This window comes from Phyllobates terribilis, unplaced genomic scaffold, assembly GCF_046119375.1.
Source record: "Phyllobates terribilis strain yellow unplaced genomic scaffold, ASM4611937v1 Scaffold_2__4_contigs__length_985480577, whole genome shotgun sequence".
Taxonomy (NCBI): Eukaryota; Metazoa; Chordata; class Amphibia; order Anura; family Dendrobatidae; genus Phyllobates; species Phyllobates terribilis.
The window spans coordinates 344,573,214-344,599,988 of NW_027362762.1; the positions used below are offsets into that span (position 1 = coordinate 344,573,214).

At 42.7% G+C, this 26,775-nt stretch overlaps 2 protein-coding genes across 5 annotated transcripts in view; one reads left to right on the forward strand and one right to left on the reverse strand.

The window, feature by feature from the left end:
* MRPS23 (mitochondrial ribosomal protein S23) overlaps nt 1-26,775 on the reverse strand; it is a 79,398-nt gene that overhangs the window by 25,918 nt on the left and 26,705 nt on the right. The gene's annotated exons all lie outside the window — the stretch shown is intronic.
* Nucleotides 1-26,775, forward strand: part of HJURP (Holliday junction recognition protein) — a 50,417-nt gene that overhangs the window by 15,063 nt on the left and 8,579 nt on the right. For 3 of the 4 annotated variants that reach the window (XM_073664588.1, XM_073664587.1, XM_073664590.1), the window contains exons 2-10: nt 3,980-4,081; nt 7,278-7,344; nt 8,763-8,806; nt 15,190-15,229; nt 16,758-16,798; nt 17,951-18,020; nt 21,430-22,769; nt 23,125-23,183; nt 23,712-23,762. In XM_073664588.1, coding sequence (XP_073520689.1) covers nt 3,980-4,081; nt 7,278-7,344; nt 8,763-8,806; nt 15,190-15,229; nt 16,758-16,798; nt 17,951-18,020; nt 21,430-22,769; nt 23,125-23,183; nt 23,712-23,762 — 1,814 coding nt within the window. Of the gene's footprint in view, nt 1-3,754; nt 3,877-3,979; nt 4,082-7,277; nt 7,345-8,762; nt 8,807-15,189; nt 15,230-16,757; nt 16,799-17,950; nt 18,021-21,429; nt 22,770-23,124; nt 23,184-23,711; nt 23,763-26,775 lie in introns of all 4 variants that reach the window. The other variant, XM_073664589.1, reaches the window with a different exon arrangement.

Sequence of the window (26,775 nt, forward strand, 5' to 3'; positions counted from 1 at the left end):
GTGGCCAAACATTGGAGCTCCCCCACAAGTGACCCCATTTTGGAAACTAGACCCCCCCAAGGCACCTATCTAGATGCATAGTGAGCACTTGGAACCCCCAGGTGCTTCACAAATTGATTCATAAAAATGAAAGTGTTTTTTTTTTTTTTTTTTTTCTTCACGTTTTCATTTTTATGAATCAATTTGTGAAGCACCTGGGGGTTCCAAGTGCTCACTATGCGTCTAGATAGGTGCCTTGGGGGGTCTAGTTTCCAAAATGTGGTCAGTTATGGGGGAGCTCCAATGTTTGGGCACACAGGGGCTCTCCAAACGCAATATGGCATCCGCAAATTTTACAATCAAAAAGTCAAATGGCGCTCCTTCCCTTCCGAGCCCTGCCGTGCGCCCAAACAGTGTTTTTTCCCCACATATGGGGTATCTGCGTGCCCAGGGGAAATTGCACAACAAATTTTGGGGTCCATTTTTTTTCTTGTTACCCCTGTGAAAATAAAAAAAAAAAATTGGGTCTAAAGTAACATTTTTGTGAAAAAAGTTAAATGTTAATTTTTTTTCTTCCACATTCCAAAAATTCCTGTGAAGCACCTGAAGGGTTAATAAAGTTCTTGAATGTGGTTTTGAGCACCTTGAGGGGTGCAGTTTTTAGAATGGTGTCACTTTTGGGTATTTTCTGTCATAAAGACCTCTCAAAGTGACTTCAAATGTGATGTGGTCCATAAAAAAAATGGTTTTGTAATTTTTGTTGGAAAAATGAGAAATCGCTGGTCAACTTTTAACCCTTATAGCTCCCTAACAAAAAAAAATTTTGGGTCCAAAATTGTGCTGATGTAAAGTAGACATGTGGGAAATGTTATTTATTAACTCTTTTGTTTGACATATCTCTCTGATTTAAGGGCATAAAAATTAAAATTTTGAAAATTGCTAAATTTTCGCCAAATTTCCGTTTTTTTCACAAATAAACGCAAGTGATATCGAAGAAATTTTACCACAATCATGAAGTACAATATGTCACAAAAAAACATTCTCCGAATCAGGGGGATCCGTTGAAGCGTTCGAGAGTAATTACCTCATAAAGTGACAGTGGTCAGAATTGTAAAAATTCGCCTGGTCATTAACGTGTAAACCACCCTCGGGGGTTAAGGGGTTAAAGAAAGCGTGTCGGCACAGAATGACTGTTCAAACCAAGTACAGTCGTTAAGTGCTTCATGACATGGCCAATCATTTATATACACCTTCCCACCTGCTTGGTTTCCATCTATTTCCACCCTTATCTGGCCCCATGAAGTCAGAGCTGTCAGAGGATGGAGGGGGAGAGATGAAAGGAAAAAACAATCAGGTGGGAAGGTGTATTTAAATGCTTGGCCCCGCTGTGATGCACCGAGCACCTGTGCTGACAGTCCCTTTAACAACTCATTGCAGTTTCAGAGTTTCTAGGCTACTTACATTGTATAAACGGTCCAATCGCTTGACATCACTTGTGGGGATGGGGCTGGTCACCATGTTTTTTCTTTACAATGTGAACTGACTGTGCGCTCTTTCACCGTCACAGCTGGAGAAGGACAACCGACACATGGTCAGTAGAGCAGGGACTAGTCCAACCCCTGAAATGGACGTCACGATGACTTCGCTTCAGGGTGGGGGCAGAGGCAGCTGCAATAATCGCAGCCTCTGCCCCCTTGATGACGTCTCATTCGAGTATCCCAGCATGCACTGGGAGTTTTCAAACAAAGCGTCATCAAACAGGAAGTAGGTAAAAAAAAATAAAAATAAGGCAGTTAGCATAGTGACCAAACAATAGGTTCTTTTTAAGTAAAGTATATTAGAAAATAGATTCAATTATGACATTAAATAGACATTTATGATTAAAAGAAATGTTAGGTTCGGACTACTCATTTAAGGATCCCCAACATGTGCAAGTTGCTGTTCTCTCTCATACCCTCTTGCATTCTGGTATTTTTTTTTCTAGAATATGAAGGGAATCACATAGTGTGGTTCCATACGTTTCCTTATTAACATTTTTTTTCAACTTTCTGAAGGGCTTCAGTAGTAGTAGTACCCTGAGGTACTCTTGCACAGCTAGTAGAGTTTAATTCCGTGCCTGGCCCTCTTACTGGGCAGGTATTGCCAGAATTTGAGCCTCCCCTTCAAATGAATGTCCCTTTAGGACATCTAAATGACGCGCCCCCTGGGCCGTGGGGTACCTGGAGCCGGGCCGGTAGATGCTGGGGGTTGTAGTCACAGTGGCAGTGACCCGGTCTGTGACCCAGGCGGTCAATCCAAGGGTAGTATAGGTTATATATAATGTCTTACTACGCCACCTGTGGAGTGCGGCTAACGAGGCCGCCGCTGCGGAACAGTCCTGAAGCTGATGGTTTGGCAGCATGGGTGGTATAACTCCCCACAGGAAGGGTGTAGCTTCAGGGCAGTGTGAGTGGATGATGGTGGTTGTGCAGGGTGTCGCGGTGCAGAAATAACCACAGAGTCCGTGCAGTGCAGTCCCAGGGTCTTTACTGATGACACTTTTAACAGGCCTGGACTGGAGTACTGACTAGTGGTAAGAGCCTGTCAGTCTGGGAGCAAGTATAGAGTCCTCCTGGACAGGTGGAGTTGTAGGCCTGCCGTTCTTGCTATACTCTTTGGCTATTCTGCTTGTAGCTGTGTTGTAGCCCTCGTCCCTGAGTGTAACGTGCTGTGCTCACCCGTATGGCTGGCAACTCTGGCCTTGTGGATGCCTCGCTCCTCCTTGGCGGTACTGGTCCCTCTGTGCTGCTGAGCCTCCGGGCGTCTGATGGGGGCCAGGAGACCTGCAATCTCCTGCCCTGCGGTATCTGCTGCTGGGTCTGGAAACCCCACAGCCTCGGACTCCGGTGTCCGGTTCTCTGTGTATTCTGGCTAGGACGAGCTTCCTCAGCTCCAGTCCCTAGCTCCTCTCTCCTTGATGTCCTAAACTCAACTCCTTGACACTGACTAAACTAACCCCGCCCCCAGATACCAGTTGCCAAGGGGAGGAACTCCCCTTGCTGGCCTAGAGCCAGGAAAGTGTTGCATGTATAGTGTACCTGACCAAAAGGGCCCCTGCTTGCCTCCAGACATGGTATTACCTCTTTTGAGGGAAGCAATACCACTCTGGCAACCAGGCCCTCTGGGGTGCCACATAAACATAGGACATCTCCTGATAGTGGGGGAAAAATCAGGAAACTGGTCAGGAAAGTATCAGGAACATAGACAGAGGTTATGTGTTGGTAGCGTACTTGGTTCTACTTACCTTACCATTTCTGTAACATTTCTGTAAAAAGATAAATTGGTACATTTAGGCCAAATTCGTCCTCAATTTTTTCATATTCATGAATATAAGCTCTATACTAGTTGGGTATTTTGTTCCGTGATGATTTTTTTCCCATGGACTTCAATATGTTGTTTTTTTGCATGCAGCTTGACTCAGTCTGGCTACATCATTTCGGGCAAGTATGCTGAAACACCGCAGCATTTCAGAGAAAAACATACCTGCCTAAAATGAGAGTTCCAGTGTTTGATTTATGCAGCTTGTTTCAGCATGAGTCAGAGCCTGGCTGAGCTATTGCAGTCAAGTATGTTTATATCTTATGTGTGTACATAGAGAGAGACCTGTTAATCAACTGGGAGAAGCCATCTGGGCGCTGTTTTCTCTGAAACACCGTAGCGTTTGAGCAAAACCTACCTGACCGCAGTTGTTCAGTCATTAATAGCTTCCTTTTTAATACTTTTCTTTTGTTTACAGCCCTTTGCCTTGGAGACAGACCACTGCTGTTTGACAGTAGGACATGCACAGTGCTTATAAACTCTTTTCTATTGAGCTTGTAAGCACTTATAACGTTGGCCAGGATGTTAGCATCTCAAGATGTTAGTATCTCAAGAACGGCTGCAAATGCAAGTGGTAAATTGCGAAAGTGCTTGTTACAAGCACCATATGAAATATCCATCCAGTATCTGTTCATTGCTATAGACTCCTGGAACTAAGAAGATTGACGAAGAATGGAATTTCGTAAAAGGACTGGAGAGAAATGAGCAAGGATTTCAGTCAAGAATGAAAGACATTTTTAAAAAGGTTAGTGAGTATATCTACTTTTTTTTTTATAATCTACCGGTATATATGGCTAAAAATGGCATACCTTAAGTTTTTGAAAGCTTCTGACCTTTCCTAGAAACGTACCAGAAATTTTCATGAATTAAAGGAATACAGCACGCCAATAGATTTGAATGGAGCCATAAGGCTTGTCTGATTAACTGGTTCCAGCCCCATATATGTACGGCATCGGCCGGTGGTAGTTGCTGCATGATGCTATGCATATGCATGAGCTTGCATTCTGCTCACGACACACTGGCTGCACAGTCTGAAAGTTTAATGCTTAAAGCAAAATCACGTATGGTACCGCATCCCCCAACGTACATGTACAACACTTCTTCATGCATGTATGTAATTGCTTTAAACTGTTACCACATGAAATTGCACAGTGATAGTTTAATACAGACTGTTGTCTCCTACACAGAAGCCATGCAGCTAGCTGGCTCAGGATCCAATCGGCTTTGGTCCAACTTGGCTTTCATTGTGATTGCTCTGTTATTACAGGCAGACCAATCACAGTGAAGCAGGCTGGTCTCGTCTGCTCTTTTGGCTCTGATCTTCTCAGTGTTATCACCGAGAAGATCGGAGCCGACTGATAGGTACTGCAGGAGGGTTTTCCTCTTGCCTCAATCACAATTGGTCAGATCACTGTTTTAATAGCAACAGCGATATCTAGACAGCCATGGTTTCCCCACGATTGCTGGTCCTTACAGCTTCTGTCAGCACAGAATGACTGTGCAAACAAAATACAGGCGCTCAACGCATCATGGCAGGGCCAATCTTGTAAATACACCTTCCCACCTGCTTTTTTTTTTTTTCCCACCTATCTCTGCACTTTTCTGGCTCTATAAAACCAGAGCTGTCAATCAAAGAATAAAGGAGCGTGGAGATTGAGGGGAAAACAAGCAGGTGGGAAGGTGTATTTAAATTATTGGCGCCGCCATAAAGCAGTGAGCCTTGATGCACATACTTATTTTTAAATTGCTGTGCACTAAGTTCACATTTTGCTGCTCTTTTTCGGCCTGAAAATGTGAACATACTTCTAACCTGTGCTGTACACTGAGCACTAAAATTGGGTTTCTGGTCTTGATCCCCTAAAAATATTTGATTCCTACAAAACCCCTGACGGAGCCATTCACTATAATGAGGCAAATGGAGTCACTTTAGACTCCCTCCGGTCTCTGTTCTGGTGGTGTCCCTTCATTTTGGACATCTTTTTACCATAAAAAAGTGTGATTGATCATGTTTTTGTGCACACCTTAAAAGACCACCACTGCAACAGAGGCCAGACGCAGTCCAAATTGACTCCATCTGCCTCATTAAAGTGATTGGTTCAGTCTGGTTTTGTATGAATTGCGTGTTTTGTTTTTTTTTACCTGCAAATATAGGTGTAATTTGTAGGTAAATAATGTTTAAATTATGTTTGGCGGCCTTACTGCAGCAGTGGCTACAGGGAGAAAATGAAGTAATATTCTCCCTGCAGCCACTCTCTTCCAGTCACCGGGGCAGTGCAGGGGATGTAACAGTCACTACTTACTACACAGTGAGCACACTATAGTCACTCCCCGGTACATTGATTGACATGCCGGCTTTGCAAACATATGCTGCATATCAGTCTGTCAATCACTGTGCAGGAGATGTAACTACAGTGCTCACTGTAAAGTGAGTGGTGACTGGCACAGTCCCTTAACCACCCCCAATAACTGGTTAGAGAGCTTCCTGAAGCCGCTGCTCCAGTTAGCATCTCACAGTTCTTGAAGGAACTGGGACTTGAACAACTACCCCAAGTATACAGCCAATGCTAGTAAGAACTATCTTCACTGTAAAGAAGGACAAATAGTCCTGGAAATGATTATATGGCCCTCAGTGAGTCCGGGATTACATGAAGAGACAAGATATGCGCAAGCTTACATTCCCAAGAGATCTGTGGCTAGTTCTACAAGATGTTTGGAACAACCTCCCTGCCAAGTTCTTTCAGAAACTGAGTGGAAGTGTACCTTCAAGAATTTATGCTACTTGGAAGGCAAAAGGGGGTCACCCCTAATATTGATTTTTAAATTTCTCTTTTCTTCATTCACATTTTAAGTGATACTTTTATTTTTATAAACTTCTATTTTTTTAAAGCATTCTTACGCTGCAGCATTTTTTTCCACACCTGAGTAAATCTTTTGCATACTACTGTACATAGATTAATACTTAAATTAATTGCATTTTGATTTGTTACAAGAATAACTGCACTTTTACATAACGTTTAATATGTGATGGACACCTTCAGGAGTTTTGCTTAATTTGGATTCCGCTGCTGAGACCCTCCACCGATTACGAACACTGAGCAGCTGAAGTATTCTGCCAAGCACTTCTCTCTTCTGAGACTGAAGACTGGTTCCCTAGGCTTCCTGTTTAATCCTCTACAGTCTGTGAGGAGAGTCTGAAACTGTTCATCAGTTTTAGTGATCAGTGGAGGTCTCTGTACCAGAACCCGCACCAAACAAAACTCCAGTATGGTTGCAATTTTAAAGGGAATCTGTCAGCAGGTTTTTGCAATGTTATCTGAAGACAGCCGGAGATAGGGGCTGAAACACAGAATTCAGAAATGTCACTTGTCAATGTGCGTTCTGTTGTTTACTAACTGTGAAGGATTTATCACTAAGATTAATATTGCTGGATTACATTAGTCCAGAAACGTCCCCACAGTTATAAGCACCTCACTGTCTATGGACTTTTTAAACACAGAGCCTGGTGTGGGCGGGGTTAGCTTTCTCAGCTCTGCTGCATTGCTAAATCTAAAAGCTCTGATTGTGTCAGAACGGCTGCACCCAGTAATCTAAGTGATACATCATTGGTTTCAGCTTCTCTTTACCTACATTATGCTGCTCTCAGATGAGGTAGCAAAGACCTACTGACTGATTCCCCTTAAAGAGATTCTGTCATGCTCCTATTATAGTGTCAATGTTTAATAAAGTGTAGGTAATTGAGAGGTTCCTTTTATTAATTTAGGATTTAAAACCGTACCTACATCTTATGCTTATTACCAGCACTGCAAGCTTCTGTGCTGGAGCTATATAAAACGTATTCTAGCCAGGCTATTATATAATGTTCTTTCCTAAATGTCATAACTGATCATGTCTGTTTTACCACTGACATAAAATGTTAATGCATTTATGTTTCTTAAATTCAGTACAATCATCCTTTTGACCATGATGTTGTTGTATTTATGGAAGATCTTACATATGAGACACGTAATGGTAAGCAAGGTTTTGTCCTTTATAACAAAATGTTTCTATTTTGGCGGAGTTTAATTTAATTTTCTTCACCATTTTACTCTTTAAACTGGATATGACAATCTAGGATTACAATTTTAAGGGACTCTGTCAACACAGAATGACTGTTCAAACTAAGTTCTGCCGCTTGGTGCTTCATGACGGGGCCAATCATTTAAATACGCCTTCCCACCTTAATTTTTTGCTGACAGTCCCTCCGGCTGTGTGCTCTTTACTTACAATGGAGGTTTTATCACCTGTTGATTATTATCCAGACTATATGGTATGCGCTTGCTAGGCTGACTCCGCTACCTCCTGTGAGAAGCAGCTCACATGTCAATAGATTAAATATGTACATAGAAAGCCTCTTGTGGGCAGGGTTAGCTTTCTCAGCTCTGCTTCATGCTGCATCTAAGAACTCTGATAGTTTACCGAGTGTAGTCAGCAGTTGTGAAACAGTGATACATCGTTGGAATCGTGGGTCTCTTTTCCTACATAATTATGCTGTCTTTACTTAGCATGCTCCAGATATAAATGCAGATAATCTTGAAACAAGTTGTGTAGAGTCCTTTTGGCCTATAAATGACGTATATAACAAAAATATTAATACTAAGTATGGAATTGCCTCGTTGACTGCCTTTGCTTACAAACTGTATAATGTAAAAAGTGTATAGAATGAAGTTTCCATGATGGTCTTTAAGTGACAGATGCCACTATGGCAGCCATTACTGGCATGTATGTCATAAACTGCAGTGATTGGCTATCAGGGGACAACAACCCCTGGAGAAGGTGTGCTACATACAGAAGTAAATTCCTCCCTAAATACAATCTTCACAGACATCCCGTGTCCGGTTTCATTGGGAGCATAAGTGGCCTCTGTCAGACTTGCAGAATGGCCTTTTCAGGCAACAACCTCTGTGCTGGCAGTACTCAGCCTCTTAGGAGTGTGACAGACAAGTACCAAAGTTTGCACCTCGTCATTCTGCTCCATCTCCAGCTCAGATATATTACTCTCATGGGGGTCATGTAGTCCTCAAATTAAAAACCTCTCCCTTTTATGTTTTTTGCCTCTTGAAATCAATATGACATTAAAAAATTACAGAACTAATCAATTATTTTTGCTAAACTGTAACATGACCCTTCAGTGAAGCTGAAATACTTATTGTCTCGGCCTCTCTCGGGATTTTTGCATTAAATTGAGCGAATGATCAGTGCAGTAGGAGAGTGAAGGATAGGAGGAAAGAGGAGACAAATCTAAAATGCAGAAATGTGAAGAAAGAGGATTTTTTTTTTTTCCCAATATGATGTGCTGCAAGTATTTTATACATGCGTGTATTAATATATGCATAGTTTTTAATGACCATATAAGTAATAGGTATAATTCATAATCCTTTTTATTCCAGGTCGACGTCCATGGACATTTCAAACGGTAATATCAGAAAATATGGTACGTATTCTTCTAACTGTGTACAATATTTATCTATATATATCTATATATACACTGCTCAAAAAAAATAAAGGGAACACTCAAATAACACATCCTAGATCTGAATGAATGAAATATTCTCATTGAATACTTTGTTCTGTATAAAGTTGAAAGTGCTGACAACAAAATCACACAAAAATCATCAATGGAAATCAAATTTATTAACCAATGGAGGCCTAGATTTAGAGTCTCCCCCAAAATTAAAGTGGAAAAACGCACTACAGGCTGATCCAACTTTGATGTAATGTCCTTAAAACAAGTCAAAATGAGGCTCAGTATTGTGTGTGGCCTCCACGTGCCTGTATGACCTCCCTACAACGCCTGGGCATGCTCCTGATGAGGTTGCGGATGGTCTCCTGTGGGCTCTCCTCCCAAACCTGGACTAAAGCATCCGCCAACTCCTGGACAGTCTGTGGTGCAACGTGACGTTGGTGGATGGAGCGAGACATGATGTCCCAGATGTGCTCAATCGGATTCAGGTCTGGGGAACGGGCGGGCCAGTCCATAGCTTCAATGCCTTCATCTTGCAGGAACTGCTGACACACTCCAGCCACATGAGGTCTGGCATTGTCCTGCATTAGGAGGAACCAAGGGCCAACCGCACCAGCATATGGTCTCACAAGGGGTCTGAGGATCTCATCTCGGTACCTAATGGCAGTCAGGCTACCTCTGGCGAGCACATGGAGGGCTCTGCGGCCCTTCAAAGAAATGCCACCTCGCACCATTACTGACCCACTGCCAAACCGGTCATGCTGAAGGATGTTGCAGGCAGCAGATCGCTCTCCACGGCGTCTCCAGACTCTATCACGTCTGTCACATGTGCTCAGTGTGAACCTGCTTTCATCTGTGAAGAGCACAGGGCGCCAGTGGCGACTTTGTCAATCCTGGTGTTCTGTGGCAAATGCCAAGCGTCCTGCATTGTGTTGGGCTGTGAGCATAACCCCCATCTGTGGACGTCGGACCCTCATACCACCCTCATGGAGTCGGTTTCTAACCTTTTGTGCAGACACATGCACATTTTTTTATATAGAACCAACACTTTTTTTTTTTACTAGTAAGACTCTAAAAATGGATGTTCATTGGGGCGTTTTTACACCATATGTGCTCCTTTATGTCTGAATCTCATACTATAACTTCTCTTCAAAACTTGAGATTGGAATCTACCTTGTTCTTAATTGGGTTGGCTACTTTATTTTATCTGATGTATTGGGAACATGATTTTTGGCACTAAAATAGCAAGCTATAGGAGCATTGTTCTTAACCCCTTCAGCCCCAAGCCTGTTTTCACCTTCCTGACCAGGTCAAATTTAACAATTCTGACCGGCGTCACTTTGAGTTAATAACTCTGGAACATGTCAACGTATCCCAGTGATCCCGAGGTTGTTTTTTTCATGCCATTTTGTACTTCATGTTAGTGGTAAATTTTCGGGCAATATGATTTGCTTTTATTAAAATAATGAAAATTTGTCAATTGTGTAAGTTTCGCAATTTTCAAACTTTGAATTTTTATGCCCTTAAACATAAGATAGTTATCACACAAAATAAATACATAACATTTACCACATGTCTACATTACATCAACATCATTTTTGAAACTTCATTTTTTGGGGGGTTTGTCAGGAAGTTAGAACGGTTAAAAGTTAATCGTCGGTTTTTAAATTTTTCCAACAAAATATACAAAACCAATTTTTTTAACGACGACATCACATTTGAAGTGACTTTAGGAGGCCTATATGACAGAAAATACCCAAAAGAGATACCATTTTAAAAACTGCACCCCTCAAAGTACTCAAAACCACATTCAAAAAGGTTTATTAACCCTTTAGGTGCTTCACAGGAATTAAAGCAATGTGCAAGGAAAAATACATATATATTTTCCCACAAATGTTGCTTTGGCCCCAAATTTTTTCATTTTCACAAGGGTAACAGGAGAAAATGGACTGTACAATTTGTTGTTTAATTTCTCCTGAGTACGCCGATATCCCATATATGGTGGAAAACTACTGTTTGTGCACATGGCTGGGCTCGGAAAGGAAGAAGCACCAATTGAATTCTGGAGCGCAATTTTGGCTGAAATAGTTTGTGGATGCCATGGCACATTTGAAAATCCCCTGACATGTCAAAAACAGCAAATGCCCCACAAGTGACCCCAGTTTGGAAACAACACCTCTTGAGGAATTAATCTAGGGGTGTAATGAGAAATTTTATTCCTCGGGCGATTCATAGAATTGTATAACATTTGGCTGAGTAAATGGAAAATTACCATTTTGTCCACAAAAATGTTTCTTTGACCCCAAGTTTTTAATTTTCCAAAGGGATAATCGAAAATGAACAGTAAAAATCTCAGAAGAGAAGGAGCTCCATATTGGAGTTTAGATGTTGCTGGAATGGTTTGGGGGTACCATGTCACATTGGCAGAGATCCTGAGGTGCCAGAACAGCAGAATCCTCCCATAAGTGACCTCATTTTACAAACTAAACCTCAATGAATTAATCTAGGAGTGCAGTGAGCATATTGTCACCACAGATGTGTCACAGAATTTTATACCATTGGCGGTGAAGAAAGAATAATTACATTTTTACCACTAATATGTTGTTTTAGCCCCAAGTTTTTAATTTTAGAAGGGCCCCATTTTGGAAATTACACCCCTCTGGGAAATTATATACAGGTGTAGTGACAACTTTGACTCCATGTATGTTTTCCAGGAACAAGCAACAGTGACTGTTGCTGAGTGAAAATGGCTAATGTGCCATTGTAGTTCTTGTACATTATGCCCAGCTCGTGCTTCTGGAGACACGCACCTGTAAATTAGGCGGGCTGTCATCGCTACAGAAATGCCAAACGTGGATGCTAAATGTGGTTTGGGCCAGGGCTGTCGAGTCGGTATAAAATGGACCAACTCCGACTCCTAAAATATATAATAAATTGGGTACAGTAGTTCAATGCAGTTTGTGGGGAATATTTTTTCATAAGAATTTGGGAAAGTTATGAAATGTCCTATAAATGTCTGTCCCATTCCTGATCTAAGGGTCTAGACTTTTCTTTTAGCTGAGATGAATCTGTGCTACTGTAAATTTATCACTTTTAAACATTGAGCCATGTATGAGGGAGTCAGAGTTGGAGTCGGTGTCATGGAAATTGAGGTGTCGGAGGTTTGGCTTACCGACTCTACAGCCCTGGTTTGGGCACACTGTGGGGCTCAGAAAGGAGGGGGGGCATTTGGATTTGGGAGCGCTGAGTTTCTTTTGGAGGGCGAGGAGCCATAGTAATTTTCCAGAGGGAACATTTTACATAACGTTTGGGATTTATCCTACACTCTACCCTGAGCACTTACATCGGGGTTTCCAACTAAATCTCCGAATGACGTGATTCATATGAAACCCCCGAGGGATCCATTCACTATAATGAGGCAGCAGAGTTACTCTGCACTCCGTCTGGCCTCTGTTCAGCGGTGTCCTTCTTTCCAGAAGTGCACAAAACTGGTCAACTGCGATTTTCTGCACGCCTAAAAAGACGGACACCACCGGATCACAGGCCACACAGAGTGTCTATCTGCCTCATTACAGGGAATCTTCCGCTGGGGGTTCTGTCTGAATCACGAATTTCAGAGATTTACACGGAAACCCCGGTGTAAGTGCTCAGCGCAGAACGCAGGATAAATGTGAGCCAAGCCTTACTGCAATCTTTGGGAGACCTAATGAACAACTCAACAGCAGTTCTAGAATTTGTTCTATTTATTTTTTACACAGTTCTTCGTGCAGTAGAAGTGATTAAACTACCGTATATGCTCCAGTATAAGCAGACCCGAATATAAGCCGAGGCACCTAATTTTACCACAAAAAAATGGGAAAACTTATTGACTCAAGTATAAGCCTAGGGTGGGAAATGCAGCAGCTACTGGTATATTTCCCAATCCTGGTAAGCATTTCCCACTCATCCCCCAATCCTGGTATGCATGGCACCCGTCATCCCCCAATCCTGGTATGCATGGCACCCGTCATCCCCCCCCAATCCTGGTATGCATGGCACCCGTCATCCCCCCCCCAATCCTGGTATGCATGGCACCAGTCATCCCCCCCCAATCCTGGTATGCATGGCACCCGTCATCCCCCCCCAATCCTGGTATGCATGGCACCCGTCATCCCCCCCCAATCCTGGTATGCATGGCACCCGTCATCCCCCCAATCCTGGTATGCATGGCACCCGTCATCCCCCAATCCTGGTATGCATGGCACCCGTCATCCCCCAATCCTGGTATGCATGGCCCTCAATCACTGCACACATGAAAAAAATAAACACTTCTACTCCCCTTCCTTCCCTATGCTCCAGCGCTGCGTCCTGTTCTGCAAGCAGCTCACCTCTGCATCTGAGCAGCGCATGATGTCACTGTCATGCGCCCTCATGCTGAGGTGAGCTGCGGAGATATTCACTCCTCTCCACGCCGGGACAATGGCTGTGGAGAGGAGTGAATAGTCATTCTCCTTAATAGCGCATATTGTAGCCGCAGCCGCTGGCTTCCTGCTGCGGCTCAGCTATCCCATCTGCCTGCTACTAAAGAGAATGAATATCCACTCTTTAACGTTCATGGGAGTGGAGAAGAGTGAATATTCATACTCTCTAATAGTGGACACACAGGATCGCTGAGCCGCAGCAGGAAGCGGGCGGTGTGTGCTATTAAAGAAAATGAATATTCGCTCTTCTCTACTCCCATGGGCGTGGAGAAGAGTGAATATTCATTTTCTTTAGCAGCGGGCACACATAGTAGCTGCAGCAGCGGCTACTGCCTATGCCCGCTCCTCCACAACCCCCACCCCCTCCACCGGTATATCTATAATATAACCCGGGATGTGTCCTTCTGTCCGAAGCCTCTAAAGACTGCGCAAGCGCGACACGCCTGCGCAGTCTGGCTCCAGCCAGAAGAACGCATCCAGCTGTAACAGGTAAGAGGAGTATATGGCGCCGGAGATCGTGGTACTGTATATGTAGGCACTGAACGCATATCGCGAGCTCCAGCGCCATAAGTACATTCCTGACCCGGATGATTGTTACAGCGCCACCTCTGTTCGTGAAGGAGGCCGGGGGAGGAGTGCGGCATCAGAATCAGCGCATGAGCATAGCGCACTATCCGGCACCATTTTAGTGAAGACACATTTGCAGTGTGTCTTCAACAAAATGGTACCGGACAGCGCGGTATGGGCACACGCGTACTCTGGCGCCACACTCCTCCCCCGACCTCAGGAGGACTATTCCGGCACAGCTGTGTGAGGGCGCATGGCAGGGACGTCCGGCATGGCTCACACTGTGATATCAGTGATGTCAACAAAACGGGACGCAGCGCTGGAGCACAGGGAAGAAAGGTGAGTAGAAGTGTTTAGTTGGGTTTTTTTTTGTGTGTAGCGTGATGGGGATGAGGGGTGCCAAGTATACAGGATGGGGATGAGGGGTGCCATGCATACCAGGATGGGGATGAGGGGTGCCATGCATACCAGGATGGGGATGAGGGGTGCCATGCATACCAGGATGGGGATGAGGGGTGCCTTGCATACCAGGAAGAGGGGGGGGTGCCTTGCATACCACGATAGGGATGAGGGTACCATACATACCAGGATGAGGGGTGCCATGCATACCAGGATAGGGATGAGGGGGGCCATACACCAGGATAGGGAAGAGAGGGGCCATGCATATCAGGATGGGGATGAGGGGTGCCATGCATACCGGGATGGGGGATGAGTGGGGGGCCATGCATACCGGGATGGGGGATGAGTGGGGGGCCATGCATACCGGGATGGGGGATGTGTCCGTCTGTCTGAAGCCTCTATAGACTGCGCAACTGCGCAGTCTGGCTCCAGACAGAATAACGTATCCAGCCGTTACATGTAAGAGGAGTATGACGCCGGAGATCGCGGTATGCGTAGATGTAGTTAATGGTGATGATTATGGCTTACAACCAATGAAAACACAAATGTCATTATCTCAGTAAATTAGAATACTTTAGAATACCAGCTTGAAAAATTACTTTAAAATCTGAAATGTTGTCCTACTGAAATGTATATTCAGTAAATGCACTCAATACTTGGTCTGGGCTCCTTTTGCATCAATTATTACATCAATGCAGCGTGGCATTAAAATGAATAGAAGCAATCTCTGCACAGCTGCAGAATATGTTGCTGCTATACAAGCACTGAGAAATAAATATACTGTAGTTGCTGTTTGTAAATGGACCCTTAGCTATTTGATCAATATGTAATAAAACTGTTCTAAAAATCAATATTATTCAGCCAATCTCTACAATGTCCCTTTCATACCTTGTTCTTTGTAACTTTGTGTTTTCGTTTTTTCTCAAGAAATCAGAAGTTGTACCTTTCGATAACAACAATACCAATGGTAATGATTTTTTTCTCCTTTTTTTTGTGTGCAGTAAACCTAAGAATATAGGGCTTGTATTATGTAACATTTGGATATAGACAATGCACGGAGCTGTAACAGCAGCTATTCTCGGGCACTACTCTTTTATATATGACCCTTGCTGCTCTTTATACGGTTTACATCTGCCTGCTACCAGCACTTTTAAACCGCTCATCGATGAGGGTGTCAGACCCCCACTGATCTAATATTGCTTGCCTATCCTAAAGATAAGTAATCAATATATAAAGTAGTGGAGATCCCTTTTAAAGTAACACTCCAGATTGTTGTTTTTCTTGTTGTTTTGTCACCAGTTTCTCTACATATAAATCAAAAAGTATTACCGTAGTTAGTTTTTCCTTTCTATCTGAAAATTCATGGATATTTTCAGTTCAACTGCTATCGCAGTTACTGATGATGATTACACAGCATCTTTCAGAAAGTTATGACAGCTCACTCTTTATAACTGTATATACTTGTAATCTCTTAACCTGTTTAAGGGAATATAGAGAGGATAACAATACCACAGCAGAGATTACATGGTCTCTAGCTGCACATGTGATTTGCAAAGTTGTGTATTGTGCCGGTTAAAGTGACAGTAACCAAAATGAATTGCGTACCATTCAATGTAAAGTTAAACTGACTTCATTTGGTTTCCACTAGTTTTTATGAAAGGAGTTGTCTACTGCTCAGACAATATTTCTTAAATGAAACTGCTCCATGTAAAATAAAAACAGCATACTGTATACTCTCCTCCCAGCCCATCACTGTTTGAATGATGTCAACGTTGTCTATTGCTGTTATGTAACATTACTGATGTAGCTCTTAGATTACAAAATAATGTTACCCATAGATACAGCGCTGACATCAATGGAACAGGGACAGTGTAGGTCACAGGGGTGTCACCACATCCACATTACTGTTGCCTCTTGTAATTGTAAGGGCTCATGCAGTCGTCTGTGTAACATAGTACAAGCACGGACTGGTCAGGGGCTGTAAGAGCGCTATCTCTGGGTAGTAGTGTTATCAGAGGGCTGTGCCAGACCTCAAAGTCTAAGATGAGATGGACTGCTCCCTATGCCTAAGTACTGTCTGCTCTGATTCAAAGATCAGAAGTGCTGGCTGACTGCGTTCACTCAGATTCCAAAATAGCACCAGTATCATGTGCTGGCTCAGCCCCCTCCCTCCCTAAGCACTGGCTGTGTCGACGTAGAACGCAGCCAGTACTTGGTACCTGGGTGGCGCCAGGGAGAGCGGGTGCCCTCATAGATTTTGAGGCACCGTTCCGACCGGCAAGTGAGCTTGCAGGCCAAGCAGAATGACATGGTGCGCCTTGAGTTTGACACCTCTGTTCTAGGGGGTGAGTATATTTTACATGAGGCATTGTTTCATTTAAGAATGATTTGTCCAAGTAGTGTACATCCCCTATAAAAAGGGATCCATTTGAATACCCTTATGTTACTTAGGCATTTGGTATGTTCTTTTTTTTTTTTTTCTCAATCTCATTTAGAAGCTGATGACTGTGAAAAAACCCAATGGACAGTGCCTAAGGTAAATGCTAATATTTTTTGTATTGGGTGAAAGAAGTTTCTCATTGAGTTTCTACATTTCATTCAGTGCTGATATTGCTATTCTTGAATCCATTTAGGTGACAAGTGGAAAATGGGTAAATGCCATTGACTAACATTTGGTGTATACCATTTAGACTTTTTGCAGTCAATTTTTATAGTGAAATGGCATAATAAACCGGATAGCAACCTGTTATTTATGTGACTGAATATTATTTAAAGGGAATCTGTCAGCAGGTTTTTGCTTTGAAATCTGAAGTCCGTATGCTGTAGAGGTTAAAAGACAGATTTCAGTGATTCCTCTCTTATCAAGATCTGTGGTTTTGTTTGCTTGCAATGATTGTTTTGGCACCAGGAGCTTATCATTGCTCAGACACATGCCTCCTGGTTCAGCAATGTCTCCTCCTGTGAGGAGTACCTCACTGTCTATAGACACTGTACATGGAGAGCTTGGTGTGGGCGGGGTTAGCTTTCTCAGCTCTGCTTCATTACTAAATCTTAAAACTCTGTGTGAGTGAGGCTGCACCCAATAATCTAAGTGATACATTGTTGAATCCTGCTTGGCTTTGCCTACATCATGCTGCTGTCAGATGCGATAGGGACAACCTGCTGACAGATTCCCTTCGAGACCGTCATACTTTTTTTTTTTTTTTTTTTTTTTTTTCTTCCCTTTTTTCCAGAGGTCAAATTCTGACTGTATAGTAGTTTTCAGCAGTGTTGGTGCTGGTTAGGGGTTAATTTGGGTTTTTTGCTGTTTAAGGGTTGGCCTTGACCTGAAAAGTGAAATCAGAACGCCTTATGACCAAGTAATTTCTTCAGCAACCTGTTCTAACTACTAATACATGGAGCTCAGCTAACAAGGAAGTTATGTAGGGTACACTAAATATTTTAGGGTCTCGCCTCTCATTCTGACACAGCATGGCAAATATAGAGTGGGAAGTAGCAACCATGTCCCAGACAACATAATTCTATCATCTGTGCCATATAAAGAGGAATTTCCCTGGTCAGCCCTGCTCAAACAGAACAGATGAAATGAAGTTGAACAAACTAATTTTTTGAGTTTTGTCCAGATTATTTAATAGTTAAGAATCTATAGTATGTATAATACTCTAATGAATGTGTTGTTCTATTTTAGGTTAAACAATTTTCTGGTCAAACGTCCACTGCCTTAATGCGATATGAAAGAGATCGTCCTTATACTGATGGTAAATTTTCAAGTTTATGGACAACTTTGCATATATTGTAATACAGTGTATGTATTATGTGGAATAAAATGTTTCTGCAGTTGGCTTTTATTATATTTTAAGAGCTTTTTTTCCTGCAGCTTGCATATATCCCAATACAGTGCAAGCTGCTGGATTCTGTAAAGTATCAATCCTGACAGCTGGCACTCTTTTGAGTACATCACCAGCCTCCCTCTCCTCAATTTAACCCCTAAGACACTGTTATCAGTGGTGACAAACTATAAAAATTTGATATTTCTAGAACTGTACGGACCGGTAGAAAAAAAATACTAAGCCAATTGTACTTTAAAGTGAGCACTGGAAAAAACAAAACCTACCAAAAAAGCCAGCAGAATTATTTTCAATTCAATCTTACTTGGCATTTTTCCCATTTTTTTTTTTTTTTTTTTTTATAAGTTCATTATATAATGAAATGAATATTAAAAAAAGTAATATGCGCACATAGGGTGATTAGCTTTTGGTGAAGAAAAGGGTAAGGGGTGAAAAGTATGCTCTCCTGATGGCATGGAGTATGGCACAATACCCTTACAATCAGCTGCTGCAGGTATAAGGCGCACATCTTCTGCACATCAATTGAAAAGTAAAGTTGTGGGTGACGATTTAGATAACCGCGCTGCTGAGTAGAAACACTGGATGCAAGTGAGCAGATGAAATATAAGTAATCTTTATTAAGTTCTTCTGGAGCGAACGGGTCTTTCTGAAATACAGCTACACAAGTTTCCACTCAGCAGCACAGTCATCTAATTCGAAACCTACCACTTTGCTGTTCACAAAATGAATATGGTCATTCAAAACTATAACTGCAAAAAAAAAAAAATAAAGTGGCTATGCTGACTAAAAAAGTTATGGCTTTTGGAATGCAAGCAGTAAAAAATAAAATTGAAAACAATGAAAATTGGCTGTTTTCAAGAGGTTACTGTTTTGTTTTTGTTTTTTTAAGACTCTTACTTAATTTTGATTCAAGAAACACATATATGTAGCCGCAAAGGTCGAATAGTGACCCTATCCTTTGTATTGTATTTTGTAAGTGTCTAATGAGCCTAAGCAGGGAATAGTGATTGGTGGTTCCTTTATCAGCTGTGCATTGAGGTTTTACCTTTCGTTGTAATTCTATCTCTGATAAGGAAAATGATCAGGAGCTATGGCCTCCAATTTATCAAAGTGTTTAAAATACTTTAAAAAGTTGAGAAAATTTTGTGCATCGCATAGTTGTACAAACATTTTTGCACATTTTTTTTCGGTTTCACACCAGTTTCGGGTAGCTCTGCCAAGTTGGGTGAAGCTGAGGAGAAGTCAGGATGAAGCGTGGCTATGCTCACCCATCAAACTAAACCATAGTCACAGCGTTTTTGACACCAGACATGTTACTCCAGTCTTAGACTGGAGTAGCATGTTTGGCTAGGTGCACCACACGGAAAAGATGCACCAAATTCCTTAAAGGGGTTGTGCCTTGAACAAAAGTATATTTTAATCAACAGATCTTGGAATAATAATAATTTCCACAATTGGATGTGTTTAAATAAAATGTTCCTGTGCTGAGATAATCTTATGAATGTGCTCCTGCTGTGTCTGACTGTGCAGGAACACGGTCTGATCATACCACAGCTCCTGATCAGGGGAGAACACGAGTATACAGCTATTACAGCAGGGGATAGCAGCTGATTCTTTGAGTTTAAAATATTTCACTTTTTGTTTTAAACAATTTTTTCTCACAAAAAGAATCAGCTGTGATCCCATGCTGTAATGTCTGTATACTCTTGTGTTCTCCCCTGACCAGGAGCTGTGGTATGATCAGTGTCTCTCTGTGACGGCATCCAGATGAGCAGAGTTCATGTCCAATGAACTCGGCTCACCTCATGCACGTCACTGACAGCGTGGGAGAATTCTCCTGCACTCAGCGCTTCAGCGTGAGAATTTTCCCACGCTGTCAGTGACGTGCATGAGGTGATCAGAGTTCATTGGACATGACCTCGGCTCATCTTTACAGACATAGGCCGATGGGAGTAGTAGTGTCACATCGGCCTATGTCTGCCTGCACGCACAGACACCGCACACACTCGCAGACACCGCACACACCCGCAGACATCGCGCAGACACACACACAGACACCCCGCACACACTCGCAGACACACGCACAGACACCCACACACACCAATCATGACGGGCTGATCGTCTGGGAGGTGACGCTGTGCGGCCAGCCAATCACTGTAATGCCCACAAACAACATGGCTGCGGCATTACAGTGACTGGCTGGCAATCCCTGCATGTTCATTGGCTCTGTAAAGAGCGCCAAACATGCAGGGCGGAGCCCCGAGTAACCCGGAAAAGCCCGGTGCTCGCTGAACATCCCGAGTAGCGTGATGCTCGGGCGAGTACCGAGCAGTGTCGAGCATGTTCGCTCAACACTATTCAACACCCAACCTGACGGAACTGGAGAGGATCTGCAAGGAAGAATGGCATCGGATCCCCAAATCCAGGTGTGACAAACTTGTTGCATCACTCCCAAGAAGACTCATGGCTGTACTAGCTTAAAAGGGTGCTTCTACTCAATACTGAGCAAGGGGTCTGAATACTTATGACCATATGATATTTCGGTTTTTCTTTTTTTAATTTGCAAAAATGTGTACATTTCTGAGTTTTTTTTCAGTCACGATGGGGTGCAGAGTGTACTTTAATGAGAAAAAAAATGACCTTTTTAGAATTTACCAAATGGCTGCAATGAAACAGAGTGAAAAATTTAAAGGGGTCTGAATACTTTCCATAACCACTGTAGATAGATTGCTATATCTATCTCTACTATACTCATGTAACAAAAATGTTTTTCTTTCCATGTAAAAAAAAAAAAAAAAAAAAAAAACAGCCTGATTTAGGCTATGTTCACACATGGTGTTTCTGCTGCATTTTTATGCACATTGAAACCTGCTTTTTACAGTTCCAGCAAAAGCGCGTCAATTATTTCAACTTTTTTGCAGCTTTTTTTCACCCATAGAAAGCAATAAAAAAGTGAAAAAATGCTGTAAAAACACAATGGAATTTTTTTGTGGCGTTTTTGGTGAGTAAAACTAGCTTTATTAAACATATACTGTAGACAAAGCACACATGTAATGCACACCCAAAAACGCTGTAAAAAAAAAAACTTGTGAAATGCTGAAAAAAACACGCGTGGTTAGTGCCAAGAGCAGATTTTGACTCCAAAAAAATGAAGAAACAATGCTGCATGTAAACGTGGCCTTAGACTGGTCATTTTCTGATGACTGCTTCCCTTTTAAAGTGTGCATGTAGTTTTTTAGTACTATAATATATTCTTTTACCTCAAATGCTAAACTAACATTTCACTAAGAATTCATTGCATTGATGTTTCTGTTTCCAGACCGCAAAGGATTTGCTTCAACCCAAAATTGTGACTTGACTGTTGTTAACAAGACCATTGATATTGCGTTACCTCTCAAAGCCACAGTATCCAACTTGAAGAGTTTTATCGACATGAGCAACAAAAAAGTTATTTTAAAGTCTCCTGTAAGGCCTAATGTAACGGTTTTTATAGCCGATGATGGTGAAACCCCAGACATTGAGGAAACCAGCTTTTCTGAGCCAGGGAATACAACGCTTGAAGACTTCTACCCGCAAATGATTCAGAACATGAGCAGGATTTGGAATGTAAATATTAAAAACGAGGCGGCTGTTCATATTGTCCGGCATTACAGACGCCACATTTGGTGTAAACATAAGTTAATAGGCAAGAAAATGCTCAACCGGTGTCTGAATAAGACGTACACAATATTCCCTGCACCACATGTAGAGGAAGCTGCAAATGTTCTTGATTCCACATTGCTGCAGGATCAATGTTTGAGCAGATCAGCTTTAGGGGATCCCGTTAAAAGTCAGAAAGCAAGTCTGTTTTTACATAAATTAGAAAGTCCTGTCGTCTCATTCACACATCACCATCTCTCCAGGAGCAACAGTAATAGCCCTTTTGAATGTATCGTAGATAATCAGGTTGTATACAGAGACAGGCCACTTTCTTGCAAACAGCACGAAGAAGAAAGTTATGTTACTGCTTTTCATTACAGCTCAAGAGCATCGTCTGACTTTTGCAAAATGTCCAATAGCCCAACAAGGAGTATAACCAACGAAGGCCAAATGCATGTTGACATAGCCAAATCTTCATATGACAAAGACTCGAGGCAACAACACACTCTGAGCAGAAGAAAATCTTCTGTTTTGGAGAGCCCTAAAAACATGGTTGTCAGAGCAAACTGCAATATGAGCAAAATGACCAGGAGCCCAAGTAAGTTTCTAACAAGTCCAAATCTGGTGGACGTTGATGAGAGAAAGCATGGACGCTACAATGAACACATTGGGCAGGTAGCAGATAAAACACGCAGTCTGACCCGGAGAAATTCGTTTTCTGGATTTGCTGTAGCTCACAGTCCAACTAAGGCATTTGAAAACCTGTATAAGAAGCTAACACAGACTAGATGTTGGCCTGATTATACAGTGGGTAAAGCCGAAGTCCAGGTATCCAACACAATTGCTTCTTTGGTTAATTCACCAGGATCTGTAAGAGCCAAGAGGCCACCAAGTCATGATTTATCATTTTCAATGTCCAAGAAACCCAGAAACGCAACTGAAGCAATAATCGGTACTTCAAAACAATCATCTCATAGTAGTCCGACATGGTCAGAAGCCAGCTCTACCCAGCGCCATTTGGTAAGTTCTTATTAATGTTTGACATCTTTATCTGCAGTAAATCAAATATATATCAAATGTTTTACAAGGCCACTAGATCTCTGTTCAGCCCCAACCTCGCCATTACCATGCATGTTCAGCATGTTCTGTGCATTGAACATATCAGTGCAGTATGTGAATAAAGTTATCCGCACATGCTATGTGTGTTACAATTGGAGACTTTACTGCTATGTGTAATTGGAATGGATTCCTGACAACAATGTACACTACACTTTTGTTCCTGCCTAAACACGGGACGTTTGATAAATACTTTATATGCAATATTTCATCCTTTGTTTTTTATGGTGGATAACCCCTTTTAAACATTTATTTTCAGGTTGTTGCCTCAGCTCTTCCAGCTCATATGTGGCTTCACAGTCCAAGGTCGCAGTCAGAGTAAGTAAACTTTTTGAATCTTCTAGGGATGAAAATATTTTAATTTTTCTTGAAAACCCTATTTTCAGTAAGAAATGGGATAATAGTTGACTCATAATGGCTTCTAGATGTCATAAATGTTCACAGATTCCTTGTGTTTTTTTGTCATGGGTTTTTCCTCATGGAGAACTGTAAAGTGTAGTCACATTTCACATTGCAAATGCAGGGACCAGTTCATCAAAGCTTTTACGCCAGAAATTTGGAGTAAACCGCTTTGAAAAGTCACAAAATTTGGTTGCAAGTGGAGGCTGTGCTAAAATTTTGCATCTCTTGGCGTTCTCGTGCCTTTTTCGCCCTGCTTCAACAAAGTGGATGGAGCGTGTGCAAGGGGCATGGTGACTGCCGCTCATCAAATTCATCACGAGTGGTGGCGTTCGCTACACCACAAAACTGAAGTAAGATTTGTGGCGAGGCACGGATGAAGGCACACACCATTTGACATTGGCTCATAGTGTTTGCATAGGCTTTATAATAATTTTCTTCTTACAGGCTCCCTTTCCCCAGGAAAAATAGTGGAAGTCCTAAAAGAACAAATGCACGGTATTGTAAACAATATATATGTATATTTCATCTTTTTAGGAACAGTTTTACTCGCAGCTAGGAGCAGGAGAGTGCTTAGATGAAACATCCTGATGATGTGGATAAAGTGAAGGAACTTATTTATGTCTCTTCAGATTTCTTTGCTTGCAGTACATGTGTTGTCCGTTTTCACACGTACTGCAAACACTGACACACGCACACCCATTTAAATCTATGGTGCCGCACACATGTCAGTGTTTTCCACATGGACCGTGTGTCCGTGTGCAAAACCCATAGACATGTCCTTTTTTTCCCGGCCGCACGGATGAAATGATATCCGTGTTTCGTACCAGAATAGAAATGAAAGTTTTTCTGGTGTTTAAAGATGTGCAAATATAGACATAGATTGTTAGCTATGAAGTTCATAGATAGAAACATGTCTGTAAGATACTACACTGTGTGCAGAATTATTAGGCAAGTTGTATTTTAGAGGATGATTTTTATTATTGATCAACAACTATGTTCTCAATCAACTCAAAAGACTCACATATCCAAGCTTAATATTTTTGGAAGTTGGAGTTTGTTTTTTTTGTAGGTTTGGCTATCTTAGGAGGATATCGGTTTGCGCAGGTAACTATTACTGTGCAGAATTATTAGGCAACTTAATAAAATCCAAATATAATCCCATCTCACTTGTTTATTTTCACCAGGTAAACCAATATCCGTGCACAAAATTTAGAAATAAACATTTCTGACATGCAAAAACAAAAAACCAAAAAATTAGTGATCAATATAGCCACCTTTCTTTATGATGACACTCAACAGCCTTCCATCCATAGATTCTGTCAGTTGCTTGATCTGTTTTCGATCAACATTGCGTGCAGCAGCCACCACAGCCTCCCAGACACTGTTCCGAGAGGTGTACTGTTTTCCCTCCCTGTAAATCTTACATTTTATGATGGACCACAGGTTCTCTATGGGATTCAGATCAGGTGAACAAGGGGACCATGCCATTATTTTTTCTTCTTTTAGACCTTTACTGGCCAGCCACGCTGTGGAGTAGTTGGATGCATGTGATGGAGCATTGTCCTGCATGAAAATCATGTTTTTCTTGAACGATACCGACTTCTTCCTGTACTACTGCTTGAAGAAGTTGTCTTCCAGAAACTGGCAGTAGGTCTGGGAGTTGAGCTTCACTCCATCCTCAACCCCAAAAGGTCCCACAAGTTCATCTTTGATGATACCAGCCCATACCAGTACCCCACCTCCACCTTGCTGGCATCTGAGTCGGAGTGGAGCTCTCTGCCCTTTATTGATTCCGCCTCTGGCCCATCAAGAGTCACTCTCATTTCATCAGTCCATAAAACCTTTGAAAAATCAGTCTTAAGATATTTCTTGGCCCATTCTTGACATTTTATCTTATGTTTCTTGTTCAAAGGTGGTTGTTTTTCAGCCTTCCTTACCTTGGCTATGTCCCTGAGTATCACACACCTTGTGCTTTTTGATACTCCAGTAACGTTGCAGCTCTGAAATATGGCAAAACTGTTGGCGAATGGCATCTTGGCAGCTTCACGCTTGATTTTCCTCAATTCATGGGCAGTTATTTTGCGACCCTGTTGGCTATTTGCCATGAAACGCTTGATTGTTCGGTGATCACGCTTCAAAAGTTTGGAAATTTCAAGACTGCTTCATCCATCTGCAAGACATCTCACAATTTTGGACTTTTCAGAGCCCATCAAATCTCTCTTCTGACCCATTTTGCCAAAGGAAAGAAAGTTGCCTAATAATTAAGCACACCTTATATAGGGTGTTGATGTCATTAGTCAACACCCCTCCTCATTACCGAGATGCACATCACTACTACTTAATTGGTAGTTGGCTGTCAAACCCATGCAGCTTGGAGTAGGACAACATGTATAAAAAGTATCATGTGATCAAAATACTCATTTGCCTAATAATTCTGCACACAGTGTATATTTTTCGGATTAGAAGTCGCTCTTTTTTTCCCCCCAAATTTGGGAGAAAATGAGGGTGCGCCTTTAATTCCGAAGGTAGCTTACCGTGGGGGAAGGGGCCACTGCAGAGTAGAGCGGGGTCACAGTAGGTGGTGTTGCTGCTTCAGGAGGCCGGCGGCGGCATGAGTCGGGCGGCGGTACTGCAGGCCTTGGGCTCTCATAAGATTTCGGCGCCGCTGAGCGGAGTATCCTTTCCCATTGACTTCCCTGGCGTGGGCTTTGGGTAAATGGCCGCCGGCCTGAAGCAGCGACCCCGCTCCGCCACAGTCCTCCCCTCGTCCTCCCCTCTTCCCTGGTAAACTACCGTTAAAACGGACTATAACACGTACCACCATTTTGTTTGAAAAATGTTTTTTCTCAATACGCCTTCCAGAACTATAAGATGCACCAGACCATAAAGGGGCGGAAAATAGGAAAAATAGAATTAGTCTTTACCGGTAATTCGGTTTCTAGAAGCCTTCCACGACAGCATTGGAGGATGTTGTCCACGCCCTATTGGGGGACAGGAACACAGAGATTAAAAGCCCCTCCCCACCATCAATCCCCAGTGTTTTCCTGTCCCCCTTGGGGCATGGAGAGATCCTGTAGTGCTGTCGGGACGACAGGGCAGCGCTGTTTTTTCCTACCTGTGTGCCGGGCAGTGGTCGGTTGGGTTGCTCCCTCCTTGCTGCTCCCCCTTGGGGGACCACCCTGGCTTCCTGCGCCCCACTGAGGGTAAAGCAAGCCGGGGGATCATTCATGTTGAAGGCCGCTCCTGCCCTCCGTCATCTCCCCTTTCCTGGAGCGCGGTTGCCGCGCGCACTGGCATCCCCGCGCGCGCAGGATGGGACGTCACTGCGCTCACACACACCGGAAGTGGTGTCGCTGCCGCTCCGGCCGAAGCATTCCATGCTGTATGTGGATCCTAGGCTCCTGAACCAGCGGGCGTTTGGGCGCGTGCGGGTGACGTCATTGCGGCCATCACTCCGGTCGGGCCGTTCCACGAGGGACGCTGAATGAAGGACCAAAGGCCCATACCA